The sequence below is a fragment of the Pseudorca crassidens genome, chromosome 8 (genome assembly GCF_039906515.1).
Source record: "Pseudorca crassidens isolate mPseCra1 chromosome 8, mPseCra1.hap1, whole genome shotgun sequence".
Lineage (NCBI taxonomy): Eukaryota > Metazoa > Chordata > Mammalia > Artiodactyla > Delphinidae > Pseudorca > Pseudorca crassidens.
The window spans coordinates 84389707-84413179 of NC_090303.1; the positions used below are offsets into that span (position 1 = coordinate 84389707).

Consider the following 23473-nt stretch of genomic DNA (forward strand, 5'->3'; position numbering starts at 1 on the left):
AAAGAGGATATCGACAGTAACACAATAATAATGGGGGACTTTAACACCTCACTTACACCAATGGACAGATCATCCAAACAGAAAATTAATAAGGAAACACAAGCTTTAAATAACACAATAGACCAGCTAGATTTAATTGATATTTATAGGACATTCCATCCGAAAACAGCAGATTACACTTTCTTCTCAAGTGTGCATGGAACATTCTCCAGAATAGATCACATCCTGGGTCACAAATCAAGCCTCAGTAAACTTAAGAAAATTGAAATCATTTCAAGCATCTTTTCTGACCACAACACTATGAGATTAGAAATCAGTTACAGGGAAAAAAATGTAAAAAACACAAACACATGGAGGCGAAACAATATGTTACTAAATAACCAAGAGATCACTTAAGAAATCAAAGAGGAAATCAAAAAATACCTAGAGACAAATGACAATGAAAACATGACAATCCAAAACCTATGGGATGCAGCAAAAGCAGTTCTAAGAGGGAAATTTATAACAATACAAGCCTACCTCAAGAAACAAGAAAAATCTCAAATAAACAATATAAGTTACACCTAAAGGAACTAGGGAAAGAAGAAGAAACAAAACCCAAAGTTAGTAGAAGAAATCATAAAGATCAGAGCAGAAATAAATGAAATAGAATCAAAGAAAACAATAGCAAAGATCAATAAAACTAAAAGCTGGTTCTTTGAGAAGATAAACAAAATTGATAAACCATTAGCCAGACTCATCAAGAAAAAGAGGGAGAGGACTCAAATCAATAAAATTAGAAATGAAAAAGAAGTTACAACAGACACCTCAGAAATACAAAGCATCCTAAGAGACTACTACAAGCAACTCTATGCCAATAAAATGGACAACTTGGAAGAAATGGACAAATTCTTAGAAAGGTATAACCTTCCAAGACTGAACCAGGAAGAAATAGAAAATATGAACAGACCAATCACAAGTAATGAAATTGAAACTGTGATTAAAAATCTTCCAACAAACAAAAGTCCAGGACCAGATGGCTTCACAGGTGAATTCTATCAAACATTTAGAGAAGAGCTAACACCCATCCTTCTCAAACTCTTCCAAAAATTGCGGAGGAAGGAATACTCCCAAACTCATTCTACGAGGCCACCGTCACCCTGATACCAAAACCAGACAAAGATACCACAAAAAAAGAAAATTACAGACCAATATCACTGATGAATATAGATGCAAAAATCCTCAACAAAATACTAGCAAACAGAATCCAACAACACATTAAAAGGGTCATACACCATGATCAAGTGGGATTTATCCCAGGGATGCAAGGGTTCTTCACTATATGCAAATCAATCAATGTGATACACCATATTAACAAACTGAAGAATAAAAACCATATGATCATTTCAATAGATGCAGAAAAAGCTTTTGACAAAATTCAACACCCATTTATGATAAAAATTCTCCGGAAAGTGGGCATAGAGGGAACCAACCTCAACATAATAAAGGCCATATATGACAAACCCACAACAAACAACATTCTCAATGGTGAAAAACTGAAAGCATTTTCTCTAAGATCAGGAACAAGACGAGGATGTCCACTCTCACCACTATTATTCAACATAGGTTTGGAAGTCCTAGCCATGGCAATCAGAGAAGAAAAAGAAATGAAAGGAATACAAATTGGAAAAGAAGAAGTAAAACTGTCACTGTTTGCAGATGACATGATACTATACATAGAGAATCCTAAAGATGCCACCAGAAATCTACTAGAGCTAATCAATGAATTTGGTAAAGTTGCGGGATACAAAATTAATGCACAGAAATCTCTTGCATTCCTATACACTAACGACGAAAGATCAGAAAGACAAATTAAGGAAACAATCCCATTCACCACTGCAACAAAAAGAATAAAATACCTAGGAATAAACCTACCTAAGGAGGTAAAAGACCTGCACTCAGAAAACTATAAGACACTCATGAAAGAAATCAAAGATGACACAAACAGATGGAGAGATATACCATGTTCTTGGATTGGTAGAATCAAAATTGTGTAAATGACCACACTACCCAAAGCAATCTACAGATTCAATGCAATCCCTATCAAATTACCAGTGGCATTTTTTACAGAACCAGAACAAAAAATCTTAAAATTTGTATGGAGACACAAAAGACCCCGAATAGCCAAAGCAGTCTTGAGGGAAAGAAATGGAGCTGGAGGAATCAGACTCCCTGACTTCAGACTATACTACAAAGCTACAGTAATCAAGACAATATGGTAAAAACAGAAAATAGAAAAACAGAAATATAGATCAACGGAACAGGATAGAAAGCCCAGAGATAAACCCATGCACCTATGGTCAACTAATCTTTGACAAAGGAGGCAAGGATATACAATGGAAGAAAAGACAGTCTCTTCAATAAGTGGTGTTGGGAAAACTGGACAGCTACATGTAAAAGAATGAAATTAGAACACTCCCAACACCATACACAAAAATAAGCTCAAAATGGATCAGAGACCTAAATGTAAGACTGGACACTATAAAACTCTTAGAGGAAAACATAGGAAGAACACCCTTTGACATAAGTCACAGCAAGATCTTTTTTGATCCACCTCCTAGAGTAATGGAAATAAAATCAAAAATAAGCAAATGGGACCTAATGAAACTTAAAATCTTTTGCAAAGCAAAGGAAACTAAAACAAGACGAAAAGACAACCCTGAGAATGGGAGAAGATATTTGCAAACGATTCAACAGACAAAGGATTAATCTTCAAAATATATAAACAGCTTATGCAGCTCAATATTAAAAAAACAAACAACCCTGAGCTTCCCTAGTGGCGCAGTGGTTGAGAGTCCGCCTGCCATTGCAGGGGACACAGGTTCGTGCCCCAGTGCGGGAGGATCCCACATGCCGCGGAGTGGCTAGGCCTGTGAGCTATGGCTGCTGAGCCTGCGCGTCCGGAGCCTGTGCTCCGCAACAGGAAAGGCCACAACAGTGAGAGGTCCACATAACACACACACAAAAAAAACCCAATCAAAAAATGGGCAGAAGACCTAAATAGACATTTCTCCAAAGAAGACATACAGATAGCCAAGAAGCACACGAAAAGCTGCTCAACATCACTAATTATTAGAGAAATGCAAATCAAAACTACAGTGAGGTATCACCTCACACCAGTTAGAATGGGCATCATCAGAAAATCTACAAACAACAAATGCTGGAGAGCGTGTGGAGAAAAGGGAACCCTCTTGCACTGTGGTGGGAATGTAAATTGATACAGCCACTATGGAGAACAGTATGGAGGTTCCTTAAAAAACTAAAAATAGAATTACCATATGACCCAGCAATCCCACTCCTGGGCATATACCCAGAGAAAACTATAATTTAAAAAGGCACATGCACCCCAATGTTCATTGCAGCACTATTTACAATAGCCAGGTCATGGAAACAACGTAAATAGCTATCGACAGACGAATGGATAAAAAAGTTGTGGTACATATATACAATGGAATATTACTCAGCCATAATAAGGAATGAAATTGAGTCATTTATTGAGACGTGGATGGATCTAGAGAGTGTCATACAGAGTGAAGTAAGTCAGAAAGAGAAAAACAAATATCGTATATTAATGCATGTATGTGGAACCTAGAAAAATGGTACAGATGAACCAGTTTGCAAGGCAGAAACAGAGACACAGATGTAGAGAACAAACGTATGGACACCAAGGGAGGAAAGTGGTGGGGGGTGGGGGGATGGTGGTGGTGTAATGAATTGGGAGATTGGGATTGACATATATACACTAATATATATAGATAACTAATAAGAACCTGCTGTATAAAAAAATAAAATAAAATTCAAAAAAATAAAAATAAAAAAGTATACAGTTCAGGGACTTCCCTGGTGGTCCAGTGGTTAACACTTCACTTTCCAATGCAGAAGGGACGGGTTCGATCCCTGGTTGGGGAAGCTAAGATCCCACATGCCTTGGGGCCAAAAAAAAGAGGATAAAACAGAAGCAATATTGTAACAAATTCAATAAAGACTTTAAAAATGGTCCACATCAAAAAAAATCTTTATAAAATAAAGCATACAGTTCAGTGATTTTTACTAAAGTTGTACAACATCCCATTATCAAATTCCAGAACATTTTCATCATCCCCAAAATAAATCTTATACCATTAGCACTCACTCTTTTTTCTACCCTTCAGTTTTCTGCAGCCGTAGGCTACCATTAAATTCTCTGTCTCTATAGATTTGCCTATTTCAGATATTTCATATAAACAGAATCATACAATATGTGGTCTTTTGTGACTTTTTTTACCTAGCATAATATTTTCAGGGTTCATGTATGTTGTAGTGTGTATCAGTATTTCATTCCTTTTGATTGCTGAATAATATTCCATTTTAAGGTTATATCACATTTCAGTGATATCCATTCATCAGTTGATAGACACTTGGGTTGTTTTTACTTTTTGGCTATTATGAATAATGCTGCTATGAACATTGTGTACAAGTTTTTCTGTGGACATGTCTTCAGTTCTCTTGGGTATATACCTATAAGTGGAATTGCTGGATCATATGATAACTACTTTTAACATTTTGAGAAAATGCCAAACTTTTCCAAAGTAACTACATTATTTTACAATCCTGCCAACAATGTATGAGAGTTGCAGTTTCTCCACATCCTTGTCAACACTTGTTATTGTCTGATTTTTGGATTATAGCTATCCTAGTATGTGTGAAATAGTGTGTCACTGTGGTTTTGATTTGCCTTTCCCTAATGACGTTGAGCATCTTTTCATGTGTGTTGGCACATCTTTTGTACATCTTCTTTTAAGAATGTCTATTCAGATCCTTTACTCATTTTTAAAATGAGCTGTCTTTTTATTATTGATTTGTAAGAGTTCTTTATAAATTTTATTATTGAGTTGTAAGAATTTTTATCAGATTTATGATTTACAGTTATTTTGTCCCATTGTGTAGGTTGTCTGTTCACTTTCTTAGTGGTATCATTTGAAGCACAAAAGTTTTTAATTTCAGTTTAGTCCAGTTTATTTTTTCTTTGGTTGCTTGTGCTTTAGGTGTTATCTAAGAAACCATTGCCTAACCCAGGTCACAAAGATTTATTCCTATGCTTTGCTATGAGTTTTATAGTTTTAGCTCTCATATTTAGGTCTCTGATCCATTTTAAGTTAAGTTTACATGTGGTGTGAGGAAGAGGTCCAACTTCATTCCTTTTCATGTGGCTATCTCTTCTGTTTTTAAGGTAACAAGAATGTGGTAACCAGAGAGCACTTAGACCGTATGAAGAATAGCTGCATCGTTTGTAACATGGGACATTCCAACACGGAGATTGACGTGGTAAGTTCAAGTGACTCATCATTGGGTTTTGTTTTTTTTTTTCTCTCTCCTTCCCAAGAAACATAAACTAGAAGAAGAAAGAGCAGGGTCACCAGCCATCGTAAACATGACGGTACTGGTAGAGCTGTTCATAGTCTGTTCACTCACTAGCCTTATGGCTTGTGCGTATGGATTCTACAAAGCTTCTTTATCTCAACTTAATCATTTCAAATGATTGGTTTTTTTCCACCTAAGCTTGATACCTACTTGTACTGTAAGCCATTTTATCTTTATGATTAGGATTAAGAGCTGGGTAAACTCAAAACTACAAAAAGGATACAATAAATGTGAGTCAGTATGCTAGTCAGTATTTTGGAGAGATTTGATTTTGCCATAAAGGTGAGATTAGTAGGTTGGTCCAGGGAAACAAGTCAAGGGAGGGAAATCTATGGGCTGGGATGAGAGCACTGCTTAAGATTGACTGTGTCTGTCAAATATGGTGGTTTCCCTTTTCTCTCCCTCTTTTATGGGGCTAGGTCTCCCCTTAACATATTTTCCAAACTGTAGTATTGGATCTATAGATGTCACAATCAATTCAGTAGCATGTGTTCCTCAAACATGGAAAACCTATAGCTGTGGTTCTCTAGTTTTATTATAGTCACCTAAAATTTTCTGATCCAACAGAACATTTGATCCTACTAAGGTGCCCAAGTAATAGTTAATAGAAGTGTTATTTATTTCTTTTCAGACTTACCAAAGTATCTCTCAGTGTGACTTTCACTCTGGTTTTAAGTTTTTATGGCATTTTTCTGACACAACTGTATTTCTCTCTGAGTAAATGGCTCAAGCAAAGCATGCTTTCATCTCCACTGAGGGCTGCTCTGATTGAGCTTCAGCATTGCCAGGTAAGGATCAGTTGATATACTGAGAGCCTGTGGGATATCTATTTTAAATGGTTTCTCTTTTTAACTCTGTGCTCTATTCTTCTGTTATTAAAAATAGCTGGGAAAACAACCTACCAAAGCCTGTTTCTACCCTTGAGGTTTTGGAGTGGCATGGCTCCATTACTCTGTCTTACCATGATATTTTGCTTATAATGAGTAATTTATTTAGTTCGTGTTTTTGAGGGATTTTTTGTTGTTGCTGTTTTGAGGGGTTTTTTGTTTTTTTTTGTTTGGTTTGGTTTTTTGGTTAAGTTTCACTTTTGTGTCATACTGCCCGTTTACTAAATGGTCAAAGGTATCAATATTTCTAAAACTATCTAGCCTATGATTGTCCTTTTCTGGATTGATCTGCTTGTAGAGCCCCCAGATGGAAAAATCTTAAAGGGAAGTGGTTATGCTCTGAGCACTGAAGTGAAATCTTCTGAGTAAGCGAACAGGGAAGGAATTTCCATTCTAAACCCTCAAGAAGCTCTAAAATAAAGATAATTTCAATGCAGTCATGTAATTTTTATATTTTTACTTTATCTCATTTCATCCTCTTGACCACCCCACAAGGCAGTATTCTTATTCCTGATTTTCAGTTGGGAAAATAAAAGCTTAAGTACATTGTTCAGTCATAGCCGTTGGTTCAAAAATGAAATTGAAGCACAAAATTCAGGTTTTTTGACTTCAAGTCCAGTTTTTTTGTTTTTGTTTTTCTGTATGTTTTTGTTTGTTTTTTTAGTTTTTTAGTTTGGTTTTTTGTTTTGTTTTTTGGCCGTGCTTCACAGTTTGCAGGATCTTAGTTCCCTGACCTGACCAGGGATTGAACCTGGGCTCAGGCTCAGGCAGTGAAATCGCCGAGTCTTAACACTGGACTACCAGGGAATTCCCTGTTTTTCTGTATGTTATACTATGATCTCCTCATGCTTTTTAGATTACTTTCAAATTGTGGTGGTAATCTCTTCTCCAAAGGCAGCCCAGATATAAGTAATCTCTCAGGATAAAGGCCAGGAGACTCTTTACCTTCAATCATAAATATTTATTGTGTGATTGCTATATGCCAGGTCCTGCTCTATATGCTTGGGATCAGTGCACAAAACAGGCAAAGATTCCTACCCTCATGGAACTTATATTTTATGAGAAAAAGGACAATAGACATAATAAGTAAAATTTATAGTATGTTAGAAGGTGAAAGCACCGTAGAAAAAAGAAAAAGCAGAGCATGGTAAGGGGAAATCAAGAGTGCTGGGTTGTAATTTTAGATAGAGGGATCAAGGTATAAGCCTCATTAATAAGGTGATGGTTGAGCATATCTGAAGGAATTAACCATGTTGACTTTTAGGTGAAGGACATTTCACGATGAGGGAACAGCCAGAGCTAATGCCCCAATGCGCGAGTTGCCTAGTCTGTTTGAGGATCAACAATGAGGCCAGTATGACTAGAGCAGAAGAGCATGGGGCGGCCTTCCCTGGTGGCGCAGTGGTTGAGAGTCCGCCTGCCAATGCAGGGGACACGGGTTCGTGCCCCAGTCCGGGAAGATCCCACATGCCGCGGGGCGGCTAGGCCCGTGAGCCATGGCCGCTGAGCCTGCGCGTCCGGAGCCTGTGCTCCGCAATGGGAGAGGCCACAGCAGTGAGAGGCCCGCGTACTGCAAAAAAAAAAAAAAAAAAAAGCATGGGGCAGGGAAGAGTGGAAAATGAGGTCAGAGAGGTAATTAGCCACATCTTATAAGACCTCAGAGGCCATTGTAAGAGCTCCTGATTGTGTTCTGAGAGGAATATGGAGCCGCTGTAGGATTTATGCCTTCTGTTTTAAAAGGATGATTTTTTATTTTAGAAGTGTCACCCTGGCTGCTGCATTGAGACTAGACCTTTTGCAGGTATTGCTAGGTAGCCCCAGTATCTGCCACTGCCACTAGCCAAGAGCCATCTTTCAACTGTCTTCGTGCTCTTCTTAGCAGAAAGTATATGACTAAACTAAGTGATCCAGAAAGGGAGATGTTCAGAATGACTTTGGAAAAGTTTAATTATGCAACTTTCAATGTAGTGTCACAGGGCATGCAAAGTGAAATTTAAGGAAATAGCAAACTCAACTAAACATTGATTCCAGAATGTTCATTCACTACTTAGCAAATTTGTGTTGAGTACTCACTCTGCTCTGTGCTAAGTACTAATTGGCTGAAGAAATAACAGTGAACAATATGCCTGCTTTCCTGGAGCTTATATTCTACTGTGGGAAACAATTACTAAATAGACAGTTATGGACTTCCCTGGTGACACAGTTGTTAAGAATCTGCCTGCCAGGGCTTCCCTGGTGGTGCAGTGGTTGAGAGTCTGCCTGCCGATGCAGGGTACGCGGGTTCGGCCCCGGTCCGGGAAGATCCCACATGCCTGCGGAGCGGCTGGGCGTGTGAGCCATGGCCGCTGAGCCTGCGCGTCCGGAGCCTGTGCTCTGCAATGGGAGAGCCACAGCAGTGAGAGGCCCGTGTACCGCAAAAAAAAAAAAAAAAAAAAAAGAATCTGCCTGCCAATGCAGGGGACATGGGTTCAAGCCCTGGTCTGGGAGGATCCCACATGCCGCGGAGCAACTAAGCCCGTGTGCCACAACTACTGAGCCTGCACTCTAGAGCCCGCGAGCCACAACTACTGAGCTCATGCGCCACAACTGCTGAAGCCCATGCGCCTAGAGCCCATGCCCTGCAACAAGAGAAGCCACCACAATGAGAAGCCCGCACACCGCAATGAAGAGTAGCCCCCACTCGCTGCAACTAGAGAAAGCCCGCGCGCAGCAACGAAGACCCAACACAGCCAAAAAAAAAATAGACAGTTATTTTCAGTTAGTGCCTAATACTGAAGTAAAACAGAAGGATGAGGACATTGAGGTTGCTATTTAATTAGGGTGATCAAAGAAGGTGTCTTTGAGGAGATAACATTTGAACAAAAACTTGAATGACCATTCTATTCAGAGAGAATGGTGAGTCAAGACCATGAGGTAGAAACATGCTTGATGTGTTTGAGGAACAGAAAAGGTGCCATTGTGGCAGGAACAGAATGGGCAAGGGGATGAGGATAAGAGGCAGCAAGGAGGTAGTGGGTTATGTACAGCTTCGTAGGCCATGGTATGGACTTTAGATTTTATTCTGCATACAGGTGAAGCCATTGGAAGGTTTTGAGTGGGTGACTGATGAAATCTGACATATGTTTTAAAAAATAACCTTGGCTGTTGTATGAAGAAAACACTTCTGGAGCTTGAGTGGTGATAGGGACGATAGCAAACTCTTTCAGTATTTCCAGCAATAGAAGGAGGTAGCTTGGATTAGATGGATAAACAATGGAGGTGATAAGAAGTGATATATTGTGAAGGTAGGACCAGTGGGCTTTGCTACATGGATTGGATGCAGAGTGTGATAAAAAGAGGTGAATCACTGTAAGTTAACTCAGCAAAACTGGGAAGGAAAATGACTTGGTAAATTTTTATCCCGAGTTTTTAGTGATCAAAATTGTAAGGATCTTTTTTTGTGGAGGAATTTACAGTTTACCTAACCTTGAGATGTTGACTGCTGCATTTTAAGGAAGCAATTGCTCATGGAAAGAGTTGGTCATTTAGAAAACTGCATTTTTTTCTGAAAAATAATACCATGAATACTTAGGGGACCTGTGATAGGGATGTGCTCTTAGCTGCCTTTTGTCCAAGTCTTTCTGTCACATACTTCCTTTCTCTTGAAAAGAAACGTGCTTACCCGTATATATCACATAGACAGCCTGTGTGACTGTAAGCTTCACAGTTCAGGTGGTTAAACCATTATGTGCACATGCTTTAAAAGTTTTTGCCAGCCTGGGCTACACTGGTGGCGCAGTGGTTAAGAATCCACCTGCCAATGCAGGGGACATGGGTTCGAGCCCGGGTCCGGGAAGATCCCACATGCCGCGGAGTGGCTAAGCCTGTGCACCACAACTACTGAGTCTGCGCGCCTAGAGCCCGTGCTCCGCAACAAGAGAAGCCACTGCATTGAGAAGCCCGCGCACCGCAACGAAGAGTAGACCCCGCTCGCCACAGCTAGAGGAAGCCTGAGTGCAGCAACAAAGACCCAATGCAGCCAAAAGTAATAAATAAATAAAGTAAATAAATTTTAAAAAAAAAGTTTTTGCCAGCCAGAGAATTACAGCCTGAGACTTGCTACTGACTCCGTGCTTTGCAGGACTAGAACCACAGCTGTTCTTGGCTTTACAGTGGGACGTACACCTAGTTTGGGAAGGGAGTGGGCATAGGGGACCTTTTTCCTGGTAGATTGCTTAGTGATTATAAATCCACAGAAAAGACATTGGATGTCTTTAAGAGAAATTCTTGTAAAACTGTTCTAGCCATAGGAAACACTTCTCTCAAGGAGTGTAAATGCCAAATAGACTTTAATAGTTTATTGGAACTGCATGGGCAGTGCTGGGGATAACTTAACCAAGTTGCTCTTCAAACCCCATTTTAAACCCTCAGGTCTTTTGCTTGCATCATAGCCATCCCAGTGCTCTAGTAAATTGCCTCTACTAAGCACTGATCATTTTTATGATGTTCCTAAGAAGTTCCCTTTCCTTGATTCCACCACATCTTTTTTCCCAGGGAATATTTCCTAAGACAAGAGACTCTTGTTATCATTGTGTCAGCTCTTTAGTTCCAGTCATCAAGATTGCTTGTCCAATGGAAGATTGGGAGTATGAAACATTAAGAACTTGAAATACTTAAAGTCCCATTATCTCAATAAAAAAATTACTAGTATTACCAAAGAGTATCTCTTGGCTCTACATGGTTATTGTCCTCCATGGTGATATTTCTAAAGGCTGAGGGATTTACTCTGTATATCCTTAACGTCCCCAAATGGCCTATTTGCTTAAATTCTTTTTAACTCTATTTATAGTATTTATTTATAAAATTTCTTTTTAAAATCTTAATTTTAAAGTAGTACTTCCTCAATTTAAAATTCAAGCAACATAAATACGTATAAAGTAAGAAGCAAAAAATTTACAAAATTGAGGTTACAGCATATTATTTCTGCAACTTGATTTTTTCACTTAATAATGTATGGTTTTCATGTTAACAAATACAGATCTACTAATTTCTTTTTTTTGAGAATTACATTATATTCCATTGTATGGAATTATCCTGATTTACTTAGCCATTCCCATGTTGATTTACATTTTTTGCTATTATAAATAATGTTGGGTTAAACATTCGTGGGCACTTATATTTCTGAACTTGAACAAGTATTTCTATAGGATAGAGCCCTAAAAGTGAATTTGATTGGTCAAAGATTAGGTACATATGAAATTTTGTTAGCTACTGCCAAATTGCCCTCTAGAAAGGTTGAACTAATTTATGAAACTTGACATCGGAAGAGATTTTATATTTCCCATCTACCTAATAAAGAAATGGTCCAGACCATTAATAAAGTCCTGAATATACTGAATCTAATTATAATTATATGTCTTTCTTTCCCACTAGATTAGTAAAGAAAAGAAGATACAGTCCCTGTCAATAAACAGCTCACAGTCTAGTAGAGGAGTCCACAGTCTTATCTATAATAGTGTTCTTTGCTATAATGCCTAGCATACAGTATGTACTCCAGTAAATGACTGTCATATAACGGAAGTGTTTCTCTTTATTTGTCTGATAACTACTATTTGGCAGAACTTCTCAATTTTACCAACTTGAGCCAATGGGTAGTCTTAGAGTACAGACTCCCTTTCTATTTTAGGCATTGCCTCTTGGAAGAAGGAAGTTGTTGCCTTAAGTCTAAACCCTGTGACTGTTATTTGATTACTGCTGTTAATAAACTTAACATTTCTTCTCTTCTCGGAATATACAATATACAGAAATGGAAGGAGGGTGAGCCATTGGGAGCTTTACTCTACCATTAAGCATTGCTCTAAAGGCTACCTCACATTTGCACTTAGGTCACAAAGCTTCTGTAACTTTAGGGTGAACCACCATCATTGAGAAGGTGGAACCTGGGATGTTGGGACATGAGAGCAGAACCTTGGGCCCCGGCATGCTATGTGTAGGACATTCATTCTTCTCTAACTAATCTCACTCAGCTCTGACCCTCCTGTTTTCTGTGTCTCTTCAGCACTTAAGTATTCAGTTTGCACTGTATTAATTTGCACTTGTTTGCATGTTGCTTCATAAGTATTAAAGGCTTTTATCCCCTCACATATGTATTGTTTTGTGTCCCGAACTAAAGTATGAGCTTTTTGAAGGCAGAAACCATGTCTTTGGTTTCTTTTGTATTTCCCATAGCACCTTTTACTGTGCTCAGCAGAGAGTGGGCGCACAGTATATGTTGTGGAATGACATCCTGAGTGATCTCTCCCTGGCTGGGCCTAAGGTTAAATTCCCTGAAATGGAACAGTCCTAACCAACCCAGGACAGGTATTCTCCATCTGGCATGTTGGTTGCTTCTTTCAACTTGCTATCTGAAATGGCTCCCTTCCACATCTTTCCATCCAGAAAGTGGGACTTGGCATGGCTGATGGTGTGCTTGCTGTGTTGTGTTCCAGGCGAGTCTTCGGACACCAGAACTGACCTGGGAGCGAGTGAGATCCCAAGTTGACCATGTAATATGGCCTGATGGCAAGAGGATAGTGTTGCTGGCAGAGGTAAGACCTGAGGCTGGAGAAGTTCACCCCTGACAGGAGAGACTGCAGTACCCATGTCTCCTCCCCTTCATATTCTCTCATACTTTCAACTCCTCTTAAGAATAAGCTTAACTACTTTACCAATGGATTTTACATCTAATTGTGAAAGGTCTTTTCATTCAGCAATTAAGAAACTATTTTGGTTCCCCACTTTTCACCAATTATCCTGTCTCTCTGTCACTCTACAGGTTGAGTCAGACAATGACTTATTACTGTGGAAGGAATTAATGGATAGAACCATTGCCACTTTGAGTGATGCTTATAAAGAGATAATGTCATTTGTGGGATGGTTTAATCAGGAAGCACAAAGTAGATATTTCTGACTGTAACTAAGATAATCTTAGGCAAACTCTGAGAAGGTCATGTTTTTGCTAATAGATTCCCTGTTTCTGAGTGTCCATTCCCCTAAACTGAGCCAGACGTGTAGTAGATACCCAGCTATGTATTGGTTGTATGGTTGATATTTCCCTTTCCTGGCTTCTTCTAGCTCAGCCTTACTCTTGACTTTCAGGCCACTTAGACTCCCATGTCAATGTTTGGCCACTTTTCCTTGCTTGACAGCTTCTCTTTCCTATCCTAGATGTCTGACAGCTGTAACAATGCCCCCTGTTTTTACCTTAACACTTTCTCTTCTTCAGGGAAAGATACCAAGATTACAAGGGGGACAATAATACTTCCCTTGAGTTTTGATTTTCAGTCTTTTTTTTTAATTAAAGAAACTGAAAATGAAAACATATACTGTCTTCATCTAGAGGCCTTTAAATTTATTTTTGAGTCTTCTTCCTATTCTCTTCACTTTTTCTCACCTTATCTCACCTTCTCAAATACTTTAGGGCATCTATAAAGTATGTACAGGAGTGTGTACAGGGAGGGGATCTGCAGGTTGTTAAATGTTCACTAATTGCTTTAAAGTCAGCCCACTGTCTGGTGACTTATTTCTAGGTCCCATCTAGTAATTTGGTGACAAAAGCTAGCACCATAGTTGTTTTTGGGCTACAATGGTTGAGCAGAAAACGTGGTCAAGCTTCCTAGGAAATAAAGTAGGAAAGAATGGCATTGGGGGGAAGGTTCTAGTCATTCTAACTCTCTGAATAACCCACTGGAAATACATGACTGCCCTTGAATTCAGGAGAACCAGGTTGAGGAAAAAGCACAGAAACCATCACAGCTTCCTAAGTCAAAAAATATCTCCCATCACGACCTGGAGAGGTTGCCCTTGGATTTGACCAGATCATTGTTTAGGACAGTTTTTCGAAGGAATATCGATGCCTCAGAAGGAAGATATTCTGTTGTAGAAAGCAGAAAATTCAAGGGAAATATACCCTCCTTTGGCATAAGCCTCAGTATCATGTGACTATCTCTATTCCTTTTTACATAAACGCAGAGATCTTTTATCTTATTATCTTCATCAGAATTTCTTAACATTTCACTCAGATGTCAATCAGTTCATTTCCACTGACTGAACACCTGCCTTTTGTCCAGCATGTTAGTTGGGAAGTGTTTGGAAAATGGCTGTCGTGTTCTTCCCTCACTCCTCAAAGCCAGAGACTTCATCTAACCAACCCATTTGTGTGTTAACCTTTGCTTTCTAGGGCCGTCTGCTAAACCTAAGCTGCTCCACAGTGCCTACATTTGTGCTCTCGATCACCGCAACTACTCAGGTAAGGCCTCCAGAGTGGGGAAGCAGTGGGCTGGAAAGAGTCATTAGCCCATCAGGGTTTCACTTGATATGGGGTAGATTGCTGTGAATGGCACGTCAGCATCCATTTCTCTGCTTTTCTAGGCTCTTGCCTTGATAGAACTCTACAATGCTCCTGAGGGTCGCTATAAGCAGGATGTCTACCTGTTGCCCAAGAAAATGGGTAAGCAAGAGTCCTTCTATCCCAGTCCTTACCAAGTAGTTCAGAGTCAGAGGCTAAGGGAAGTTTGGGGGCATTATATTTCTTAGGGATAGAAAAAAGATATCTTCATCTTGTAAAGTAGGAGCTAGGATTCTTAGATTTCATCCACAGTTGATTTATCACGTTTTCCAAATAGGTTGTCCTAATGAAGTAAGGACATTTTGCTGTGATTTAGTTTACCTGCCTGTGAATTTTAAGGATTTTCCCAAAGTATCTATTACACAAGAAAAAAATCTCAAAGGAAAAAAAAACTCTTCCCCCCACAAGAAAGAGGAATCATCTCCTACCTTGTGCCATCTGACTTACTCCAGTTCTAGGCTGCTAAGTAGCTCCTACCAAACTTTTCTCAGACCAAGAAGACTTTCATACTACACCTTCTAACTCTGACCCTGTTGCTTCAGGCCAAAGGAAAGACTCTTAATAGCTTCTGTTAAGAGTTTAGTTATGTGGCCGTTTCGTATAGGAGAAACATTAAACTGTCTTAAATTTTTAACGAACCTGCTTCAGACACCTGAACTGATACTGTATGTTTATAAACTCCCAAGCCAAAGATCAGGGAATAAATCAGCTTCTGGTTTTGTTTTGCTTCAGCATTAGATGCACAGCAACTGTGAGAAGTTGACATATTATCCCTTTAATAGGCACCTTGGAAGAATATAAAAAAGTAGAACAGTCCATAACTGAATGTATAATGAAGTTAGGGAGACCGAACAAATACATAGGAAATGACTCAAAATTCTGAATAAGCAATATGTATTCAGGTAAGAGAATGTACATAGAAACCCATAAGAACTAAGGGTGTAGTGTCCTTCTCAGTCACTCCTTTCGGAGCTCCCCAAGTGTTAGTTTTTCTGAGTGACCTAAAGTATAAAGTACAAGGCAGAACTAAAGTTGGAGCGTCCTGTTTTTGAGTCCACCCACTGTCCCATCCTTTCTTTTAGACTCCAAGGCCTATTGCTTCTTTCATTTCTCACTTTTCTGGGGAGAAGGAAAGGTTCAAGGCTGAAACAGCTTGTAAGGAAGAAATGTTATGACTTTGGAAAGCACTGGGCTTAAGCTCAAGCAACCATTCCTTAGAATTGAGGTCCAGTGAGCAAAAGTTAAGCATTTTTCATTCAGCTCCGAGAATTAGAAGGTGTCTTCCAACTTTTTAAGGCTGGAGAGAACAACCAGACAAGAGGCAAGAATGCTTATACCAGGTCTTTTGTGATCTTTTGTTCCAGATGAGTATGTGGCCAGCCTACACCTGCCCACCTTTGATGCCCACCTGACCGAGCTGACAGATGAACAGGCCAAGTATCTGGGGCTCAACAAGAATGGGCCCTTCAAGCCCAATTACTACAGGTGCCTTGAACTCCCCATAAAATAGGGAAGCCTGAGTAGTGATGAGCTTCCTGCACTGGAATTGGTCTTTTCATCCATCACCATATTTACATGAACTAAGGAAAATAAACCCACTCTCCCTCACTACCACCCCCAAATGATTCTTTGAGGCCTTCTCCAGACATGAAACGGTGTTCCCTTTCCTGAATTTGCCACTTCATCTTCTTGATATGATGTTTACCCCTGTATGGAGAAAAACTGGCCTTCTTCATTGATGTGAAAAAGCACCACATTTATCTACCCTCACCATACACTGCAGAAAAGTCCCTGCCTCCCCGTTATACCTTTAGGCCGGCTCTTCATGTCCCATCATCCCCACAAGCTGATAACATCACAGTCTCATCTTTCTTTTTTCCTGCAGGTATTAAGTTCCTGTAACTCAAGCCAGAAGAAGTTTTAAGGAATAGAACTCCAAGTCTTTTCTCCACTCCTATACAGGAAAGAACCCAGCAAGCTGCCTCTCCAATCAGCTGCCTGCCGTGCTCACCCTATATGTTAGGTTATTTATTTATTAACCTAAATAATAAATGTCGCCTTGGCCCAGAGTGTGGTTGCTGTCCTGAGGGCTGTGAGAGCCGCAGAGGACAGGCTGAGGAAGGAAAGAAATGGGGTTCCCAGTGGATCTTTTGAGTCATTCCCCACTGACTCGGAATCCTCAGCACTGGGCATTGTTCTCTTGTCCAGGCTCAGGAGTTAGTCCATGGATTCCAGACTCCTCCTTCTCTGAGGTTTTCTGGAATAAATTTTTAGCAGCTGCCTTTCTCAGCTTTGGCCCTTCCCCAGGTGAGGCCTTTTGGAAGCCACTGAATTAACATGGCCTGGGTTCCCAGCCTTGACCATCACTATCACTGCCTTCTTTATAAAATGGAAGGAAGGAAGGAGTGTTGTGGCTTTGGCAAGCTACACAAAGAACTCAGCTGTGCCTCTGTTTCCTGGGAGTCTCCTTCCTTACCCAGGACTCCTTTCTTCTCCTTGAATATTTATGTCCATTTTAACAATTTCAGGTTCCAAGAGGAATGTGCCTCTATTATTTCCTCAACAGCTCTGATGTTTATCAGACATTTGTTTTGCCCTCTTTCTAACCCAACTAACCTCTGCTCAGGAAGTGAGGGCCAGCCCCACTGGGGCCCATAATTTTACTTCCTTGTCATTTAACTGGATAATTTCCCAGGAAGCTCCCTACAAATTGGCACTGTCTCAGAAAAGGAGGCTTGTTGTGAAACACTGCTTCCTGAAACTTCCTCCTATTGCCTAAAACTCCTTCTGAAACTGAGCAGGAAAAGGCTTACTTTCCAAGGGATTTGGGAGAGCAGGGCTTCAGAAATGCGACATCTTTCAGACCCATAGCTCGACACCCTAAAGAAGCAGAATATATTTATTTGTCTCCTGGGAAGGGCTTTGCAGCTTAACTGGCTAAGCTATACAGAGATGACACCGTAAACTGAATCCAGATGATCAAAGCTAGTTTGAACGTCATCAGACATTCATCCCTTTGGCCATTGCCATTGAATATGAAACTGAGATCTAACGTCTCTGCAATTTGGTCTGTGGTCTTTCTTCTCTGCTGGGATATCTTTTTATGTTCTGGCCATCTTGGGATTCTGTATTCCAGAGGTAGTTTCTTGAGTAACTCCAACATTACAAAAAATTTGTAATGTGAGCAGCCTGAAATTTTGTGTCCCACCTAAGAGTTGGATTCCTTTTAGAGACTGACCTGTTGGTCTTAAGGGTTCCATTGGGACCAGATTGGTTCTAAGAGTTAAAGTCTGGAGTGGTCCTAGGAATCTTGAATGAAATGAGTCCTTTTCCCCCCTGCTAACCCTGTTTAACACTCTCAGTTTTGTTTTTCCATTTTTCCCCTATCCTGGTCTGCCTCAAAGTCTCAAGACCAAGGTGACCCAAGGAAACACCAGACCACCCACGATCACCATAACCTTCCCACCCTAATTCTGCTCTCCGATTTCTACCTTCTCCAACTTCTCCTAGTCTTCACATATACCCACAGAGCTAGTCTGGAAGTGACCTTCCCTTTGGAGGTAGGGAGGTGGATCTTAGGTAAATGGTTGTTTGCCTCACTAAATAGTACACAGTCTCAGCCCATAGAATCTAGTTCCTCAGAGGCCGTATGTCTTAGCAAGTACTGGAAAAATGCCACATGCGTGGCTATATTGTTTCATGGAGAAGATCATAAATGCTGAAAATCCCACTAGGCCATTCAATTCTTCCTTTTGCCCACCCTATTCTGGCTTTTGTTTTAATTAATTGGATCCCTTTAACAGAAGATTCAGAAGATGAAATTTGTGTCTCATCTTATATCCAGAGAAGATTCCATTAGGCAGATATCTGGACTCTAGCTTATTATGTTCTTAAGCCAAAGTCATAACCTGCTGTTTCTCAGCAAAGCCTGGCTGCCTGTGGAGATTACTATGTGCTGATCCTGACAGGACATACTCTGCCTTGAAAATGTGAAGAGACCCATTCCAAATGAAAAAGAGCCACACTGGGCTTCTAGGTTAGGTTGCCCATGTTGCTACCCATGGTGAGCTATTTGCCTCTGAGTTTCAGGTGACCACTCTTCGTCTCTTTCTGGGGACTCTGTGTCATAACCATTAAGGAAAAGGAGGTCCAGGCCTCCTGAGTATTTGGGTTCTATCTTGGTGTTGGAATTTGGTCGTTATTCTTTCTGCCCGTGTAATCAGAACAAATGCATCTTCTTCCCTCGAGCTCTCACCTCAGATGCATCCTAGGTATCTGGAAGCATGGGAAAGAAGACTAATTAGCTCTTTATATGTGACCCTGGCCTGTGGGGAATCTTACCGTTTTCTCTGCAGTGAATTTGTGCTAGTTTTCAAGGTTTTTTGCCTTCTTAATGGAAATACTGTTTTCTTTTTCTCATTAAAAAAAAAAGTATCTGGTCTACCTTTCCTCTGCCCTCCTACCTCCTCATCCTCCCCTCCCATATGAGCACGGCTCCCCATGGCCACATACTCCTGCAAAGCTTTTTTGCTGCTTGGCTTTTCTCTGAACAGATCTGAAATTGCTGCTCCTGTGGTTTTCTCAAAATTAACTTTGTCATGGTTTTAAAAAAGAAATCAAAATGCATTGTTGCATTAAGCTTTTTTAATAAAGGAAAATTACAGGAAAAAATAGGCAACACCAGCAAATTATATGTGGACAAGTTCTAAACTATATATACATACATATATATGTAAAATTATCTAGTTCTCATTGTCATCTTACTGAAAGGAAATAAAACCTCTAAAGATTGCCATATCTGAGAGGCTCTTGGAAATCTTTATGTCTAAGTGATTGTATTAGATCAGCAATAATGAATATGTAATCTCAAAAGATAAATAAAATATTCTTAAAATGGATTCTTGTACTGAGAGTATTCCTTGCTTCAGTGAACTAGGAATTTAGAGATGAGAGAGGCTTCTGGGCAACAGGCTAGAGAGCCTGCTGTAGCGCAAGGATGTGAAAAGCTGAAGCACTTACCAATAGGCATGTTTAAGTGTCCTTAGCCTTGAGTCCCTTGTTCCATGGTGGGTCATTCCACTCATAAATATCACCCTTCCCCCACTGCCCACCCCGTTCTGTGTATAAAGAACCTGCTTTCGTAAAGAGACCGCTCTGGGGGAGTTGAGAAGTATAGGCTTAAGGCAGAGGAACTAAAGCTTGGTTCTTGGTCCCCCAAGCCCTCTGTGTGCTGCCATAAGCTGGAGAGCACAGAAAGGCAGCCTCCTGTGGTTTGGGACCAAAAGACCCTGACTACAGGACCTGACTATGACATCCAACCAAAGAGAAGAAAGAAATGAATCTAGCAGAGAATTGTCTCTAAGTCAGGTTTTGCCTGAGTAAATCATAACCAGAGGATGAGTCCAACTGCCTGTTCTTTCTCAACTACCAGTAGAGTAGCCATTTTTGAGAAATAGCTACTAAAGATAGCCACTTTCTTTAGTTGACAACCTAAACAAGTTCTATATCCTGTATGCAAGATGTTTTCTTCCCTATTAGAATCTCATGCCACTTTGACTTCTGTTTGTCTAAACTAAGGGCCACAGGGCTGGAATAGCCTGGGTAATTGGTAATGGTTCAAAGGTGGCCCATTCTCAAAGGAGAATGCAGCAGCTAGCATGCAGCCTGTAAACCAGCTGGCAGGATTTGCTCCACTACAGCAAGGTTGTTTTGTTGGGTTTTTTTGCGGTATGCGGGCCTCTCACTGCTGTGGCCTCTCCCGTTGCAGAGCACAGGCTCCGGACGCACAGGCTCAGCGGCCATGGCTCACGGGCCCAGCCGCTCCGCAGCATGTGGGATCCTCCCAGACCGGGGCACGAACCCGTGTCCCCTGCATCGGCAGGCGGACTCCCAACCACTGAGCCACCAGGGAAGCCCTACAGCAAGGTTTGACTCCTCTTTTGTGAAGGATGGAAACTTGAGTGCCTCGGTCTTAATTTCAGATTCACAGGGTAATCCCAGGCTGCCCACTGCTGTGCAGTTTCTCAATCTCGTGATGTTGTGGAAAGAGCTTGGAGTCAGGCTGACTTGACCAGCTCTACCATTTACAAGTTGTGTGACTCGGCCAAATTATATAACCATTCAGAGCCTCAGTTTTCTTGCCTGTGAAATGGATAATGCTTATCTCCTAGAGTAAAGATTTAATGACCTGATTTAATTTTTAAAATACTGCTTACAGACCCAGCAAACACTAGGTACTACATAAATATCGATTCCTTGTCTCAGCCTAGGGCCCTACAGCCTGAATTGCCTCATTACACCCACATGTGCTCTTTATAGGGCAAAGAGGGTATTCTTATCCTTTTTCTATTGTACTATTTTATCCTGGCTGCCCGATACCCTCAAAAACTAGGTATTTTAAGACTTCCTGCAATCTTATTTTTAAGCTTTTTCAATGCCAGGTGTTATCTATATAATCACATATCCAACCTCTGGATTAAAGTGGAGTGCTTATATGGGGAAAGGGGTATGTTTGGTCCTTGTAACTATACCTATTTATACCTCTAGCCCTCTGCCAGCAGCTTCAGAATACCTGAGTTTGGGGACAAGGGAAAGTGGTAGTGTAGGTTTAAAAATAATTCCACACTGGAGCCATCTCTGCAAGATGTGGACCAGTCCCTAATTAGCTCCAAGGTATATTTATGGGTACCTCTGTAGTCAGTGGTGTTGATGGCTGTCACTTCTTTGTTGACAAATAAGCTAAAAGAAATTGAGTGTGTGCCAATTACATGGCCCAGAGTTTCAAAGTTTTCAGTTAATCTGTGGTTTCTTGTTACTTCTTCCAGTAGCTGTTTCCAGATATCTTCCTCCTTATGATAAGCTCTGAAAGTCTGGGCCTCTAATGATTAGATAGATGTCTGATCTTTACTGGCTCCCATTCTACTGCAGTGTGGAAAAGATACTGGATTGCGGTCTCTCCCCATGTTGATTCTTTGCAATCTCCATAGCACTGCTTTTTTAAACCCCATCTCCCAAAGTGAAGCCAGATGGAGCTCTAGGCTCAGCAAATGGCTTTACATAAAGGCCAGAGGGGACTTGAGAGCTGTTGTCCTCAATTCTACTCCCAACTGAAGATTACTCTGCTCCCTTGGCCCTAGGGATAGGTTGGGAAAAGAACGAAACCTCAAAAGTAGCCACTCCTGTATGTCACCATTGTTGGGGATCCTGATGATTGACTAGGCTCACAAAAGAATATGAAGTTCTGGGCTTGTCAATCCTAGAGCTCTGACTGCTTAGGAGGAGATATACTGGGAAGAGGGAAGGTAGAAAATTATGTTATTAAGAAGCCCCAATGGGCTGTGCTGTGGCAGGTTTACCACACTGAAGCAGTGATGAGCTAGGTGTGGGTTGTGAATTTTAAAGCAGAGTATGAATCTTTAAGAGTTTAACAAAATTATACTCTGAAAAAAATTCCAAAATCAAATAGTTTAGGCCTTGAGCCAGAGACTTTCTTAGAAATTCATATCAATTCAATTCTGTTTAAACCAGTGGGTCTCAACCACAGAAGATTTTGCCCCCCGCAACCCCACCCAGGGTTATTTTGCAATATCTGGAAACATTTTTGGTTGTCACAGTTAGGGGGAGGGTACTGCTGGCATCTCGTGAAGAGAGGCCAGGGATTCTGCTAAACATTCTACAGTGCACAAAACAGCTCCCCACGACAAGACATTTTTCAGTCGATAGTACAGAAGAAACCCTGTGTTAAACACACAGAAATGAGCAATACACAGATGAACAAAAGCTGCTCTCAGAGAGCTTATATCCAGGTTGAGGTGGGTGGGTGGTGGGAATGGGAGAGGAAAGGGAAAATTGTGGGTGGGTACAGTAAGGAGATGTTGGAGACCAGGGAGAGAAAGGAACTCAGAAATCTCCAAGGAGTGCTCACTCTCAACTCTGCCTTGATCTGTCGCCTACTAATTAGCAGAGGAAAGTGTGAGGGAGAGGTATGATACAAGAAGGGGGGATAATTCCTTTGGGCCCCTTACTTTGAGGATATAGTAGAAAATATAAGGATTGTGGATCCAGGCAGACTTGGCTGACACCAGCACAGCCTGAGTAGGTTGATGAGGGTCAAAAGAAAGGCTTTCTGGAGAAGGAGGTAATGACTAAATAGAATTTTTAAGGAAGAATAGAAGTTAGCCAAGAGAAGAGCAGAGTTTCCTCCAGTGAGAGACACTGAAACAAGATATTAGAATATGATACCTTGGGAACTGCAAACAAGGAGTAATTAGTCTCTGAGAGTCCCGGTTTCCTTGTCAGTAATATTGGATTAGTGAAAACAACCTGTAGGAGAGATATATCTGGAAAGAGTCTAGTGCAATGCCTGGAACAAAGTGGCAGTTCAACAATCCCCCCCCCAACTTGTTTGGGGCTTCTATTACTATCCCAGACTGCACACATATTTACTGTAAGACGCTTTGTACGTAAGTTCCAAAGTGGGCAAACCACACAGCCTCATTTGCCCCAGGTAACACTGAGCCCTTAGGAAGGATCTTAGAATGAAGGAAAGGACTGGGGCACAGGTGGCTCTGGGGATTTGTACTCCAATCAACTTTTACTCCCTAGCTCACACCATGAGGAAGATGCACCCCTTCAGCAGAGAAAGGCAGATGGCCAGCCCGGAAAGGCACCAGCAATTTCAGTGAAGTAAAAACGCCCCACTCCACCCCTCAACCCCCAGTCTCCCAGTCAAGCCCTCACTCCGAGTGGAATGAGTTCGCCTCTGAAATCTCAGCTTCCAGAG

The 23473-nt window shown here is 40.8% G+C and overlaps 1 protein-coding gene across 7 annotated transcripts in view; it reads left to right on the forward strand.

The window, feature by feature from the left end:
- AHCYL2 (adenosylhomocysteinase like 2) overlaps positions 1 to 19589 on the forward strand; it is a 178392-nt gene extending 158803 nt beyond the window's left edge. For 6 of the 7 annotated variants that reach the window (XM_067746971.1, XM_067746972.1, XM_067746975.1 and 3 more), the window contains 6 exons: positions 5249 to 5343; positions 12794 to 12892; positions 14524 to 14592; positions 14715 to 14793; positions 16056 to 16176; positions 16577 to 19589. In XM_067746971.1, the coding sequence (XP_067603072.1) occupies positions 5249 to 5343; positions 12794 to 12892; positions 14524 to 14592; positions 14715 to 14793; positions 16056 to 16176; positions 16577 to 16583 (470 nt within the window). In that variant the 3' untranslated portion in view covers positions 16584 to 19589. Of the gene's footprint in view, positions 1 to 5248; positions 5344 to 12793; positions 12893 to 14523; positions 14593 to 14714; positions 14794 to 16055; positions 16217 to 16576 lie in introns of those variants that run through there. The other variant, XM_067746970.1, reaches the window with a different exon arrangement.
- The last annotated feature ends 3884 nt before the right edge of the window (positions 19590 to 23473 follow it).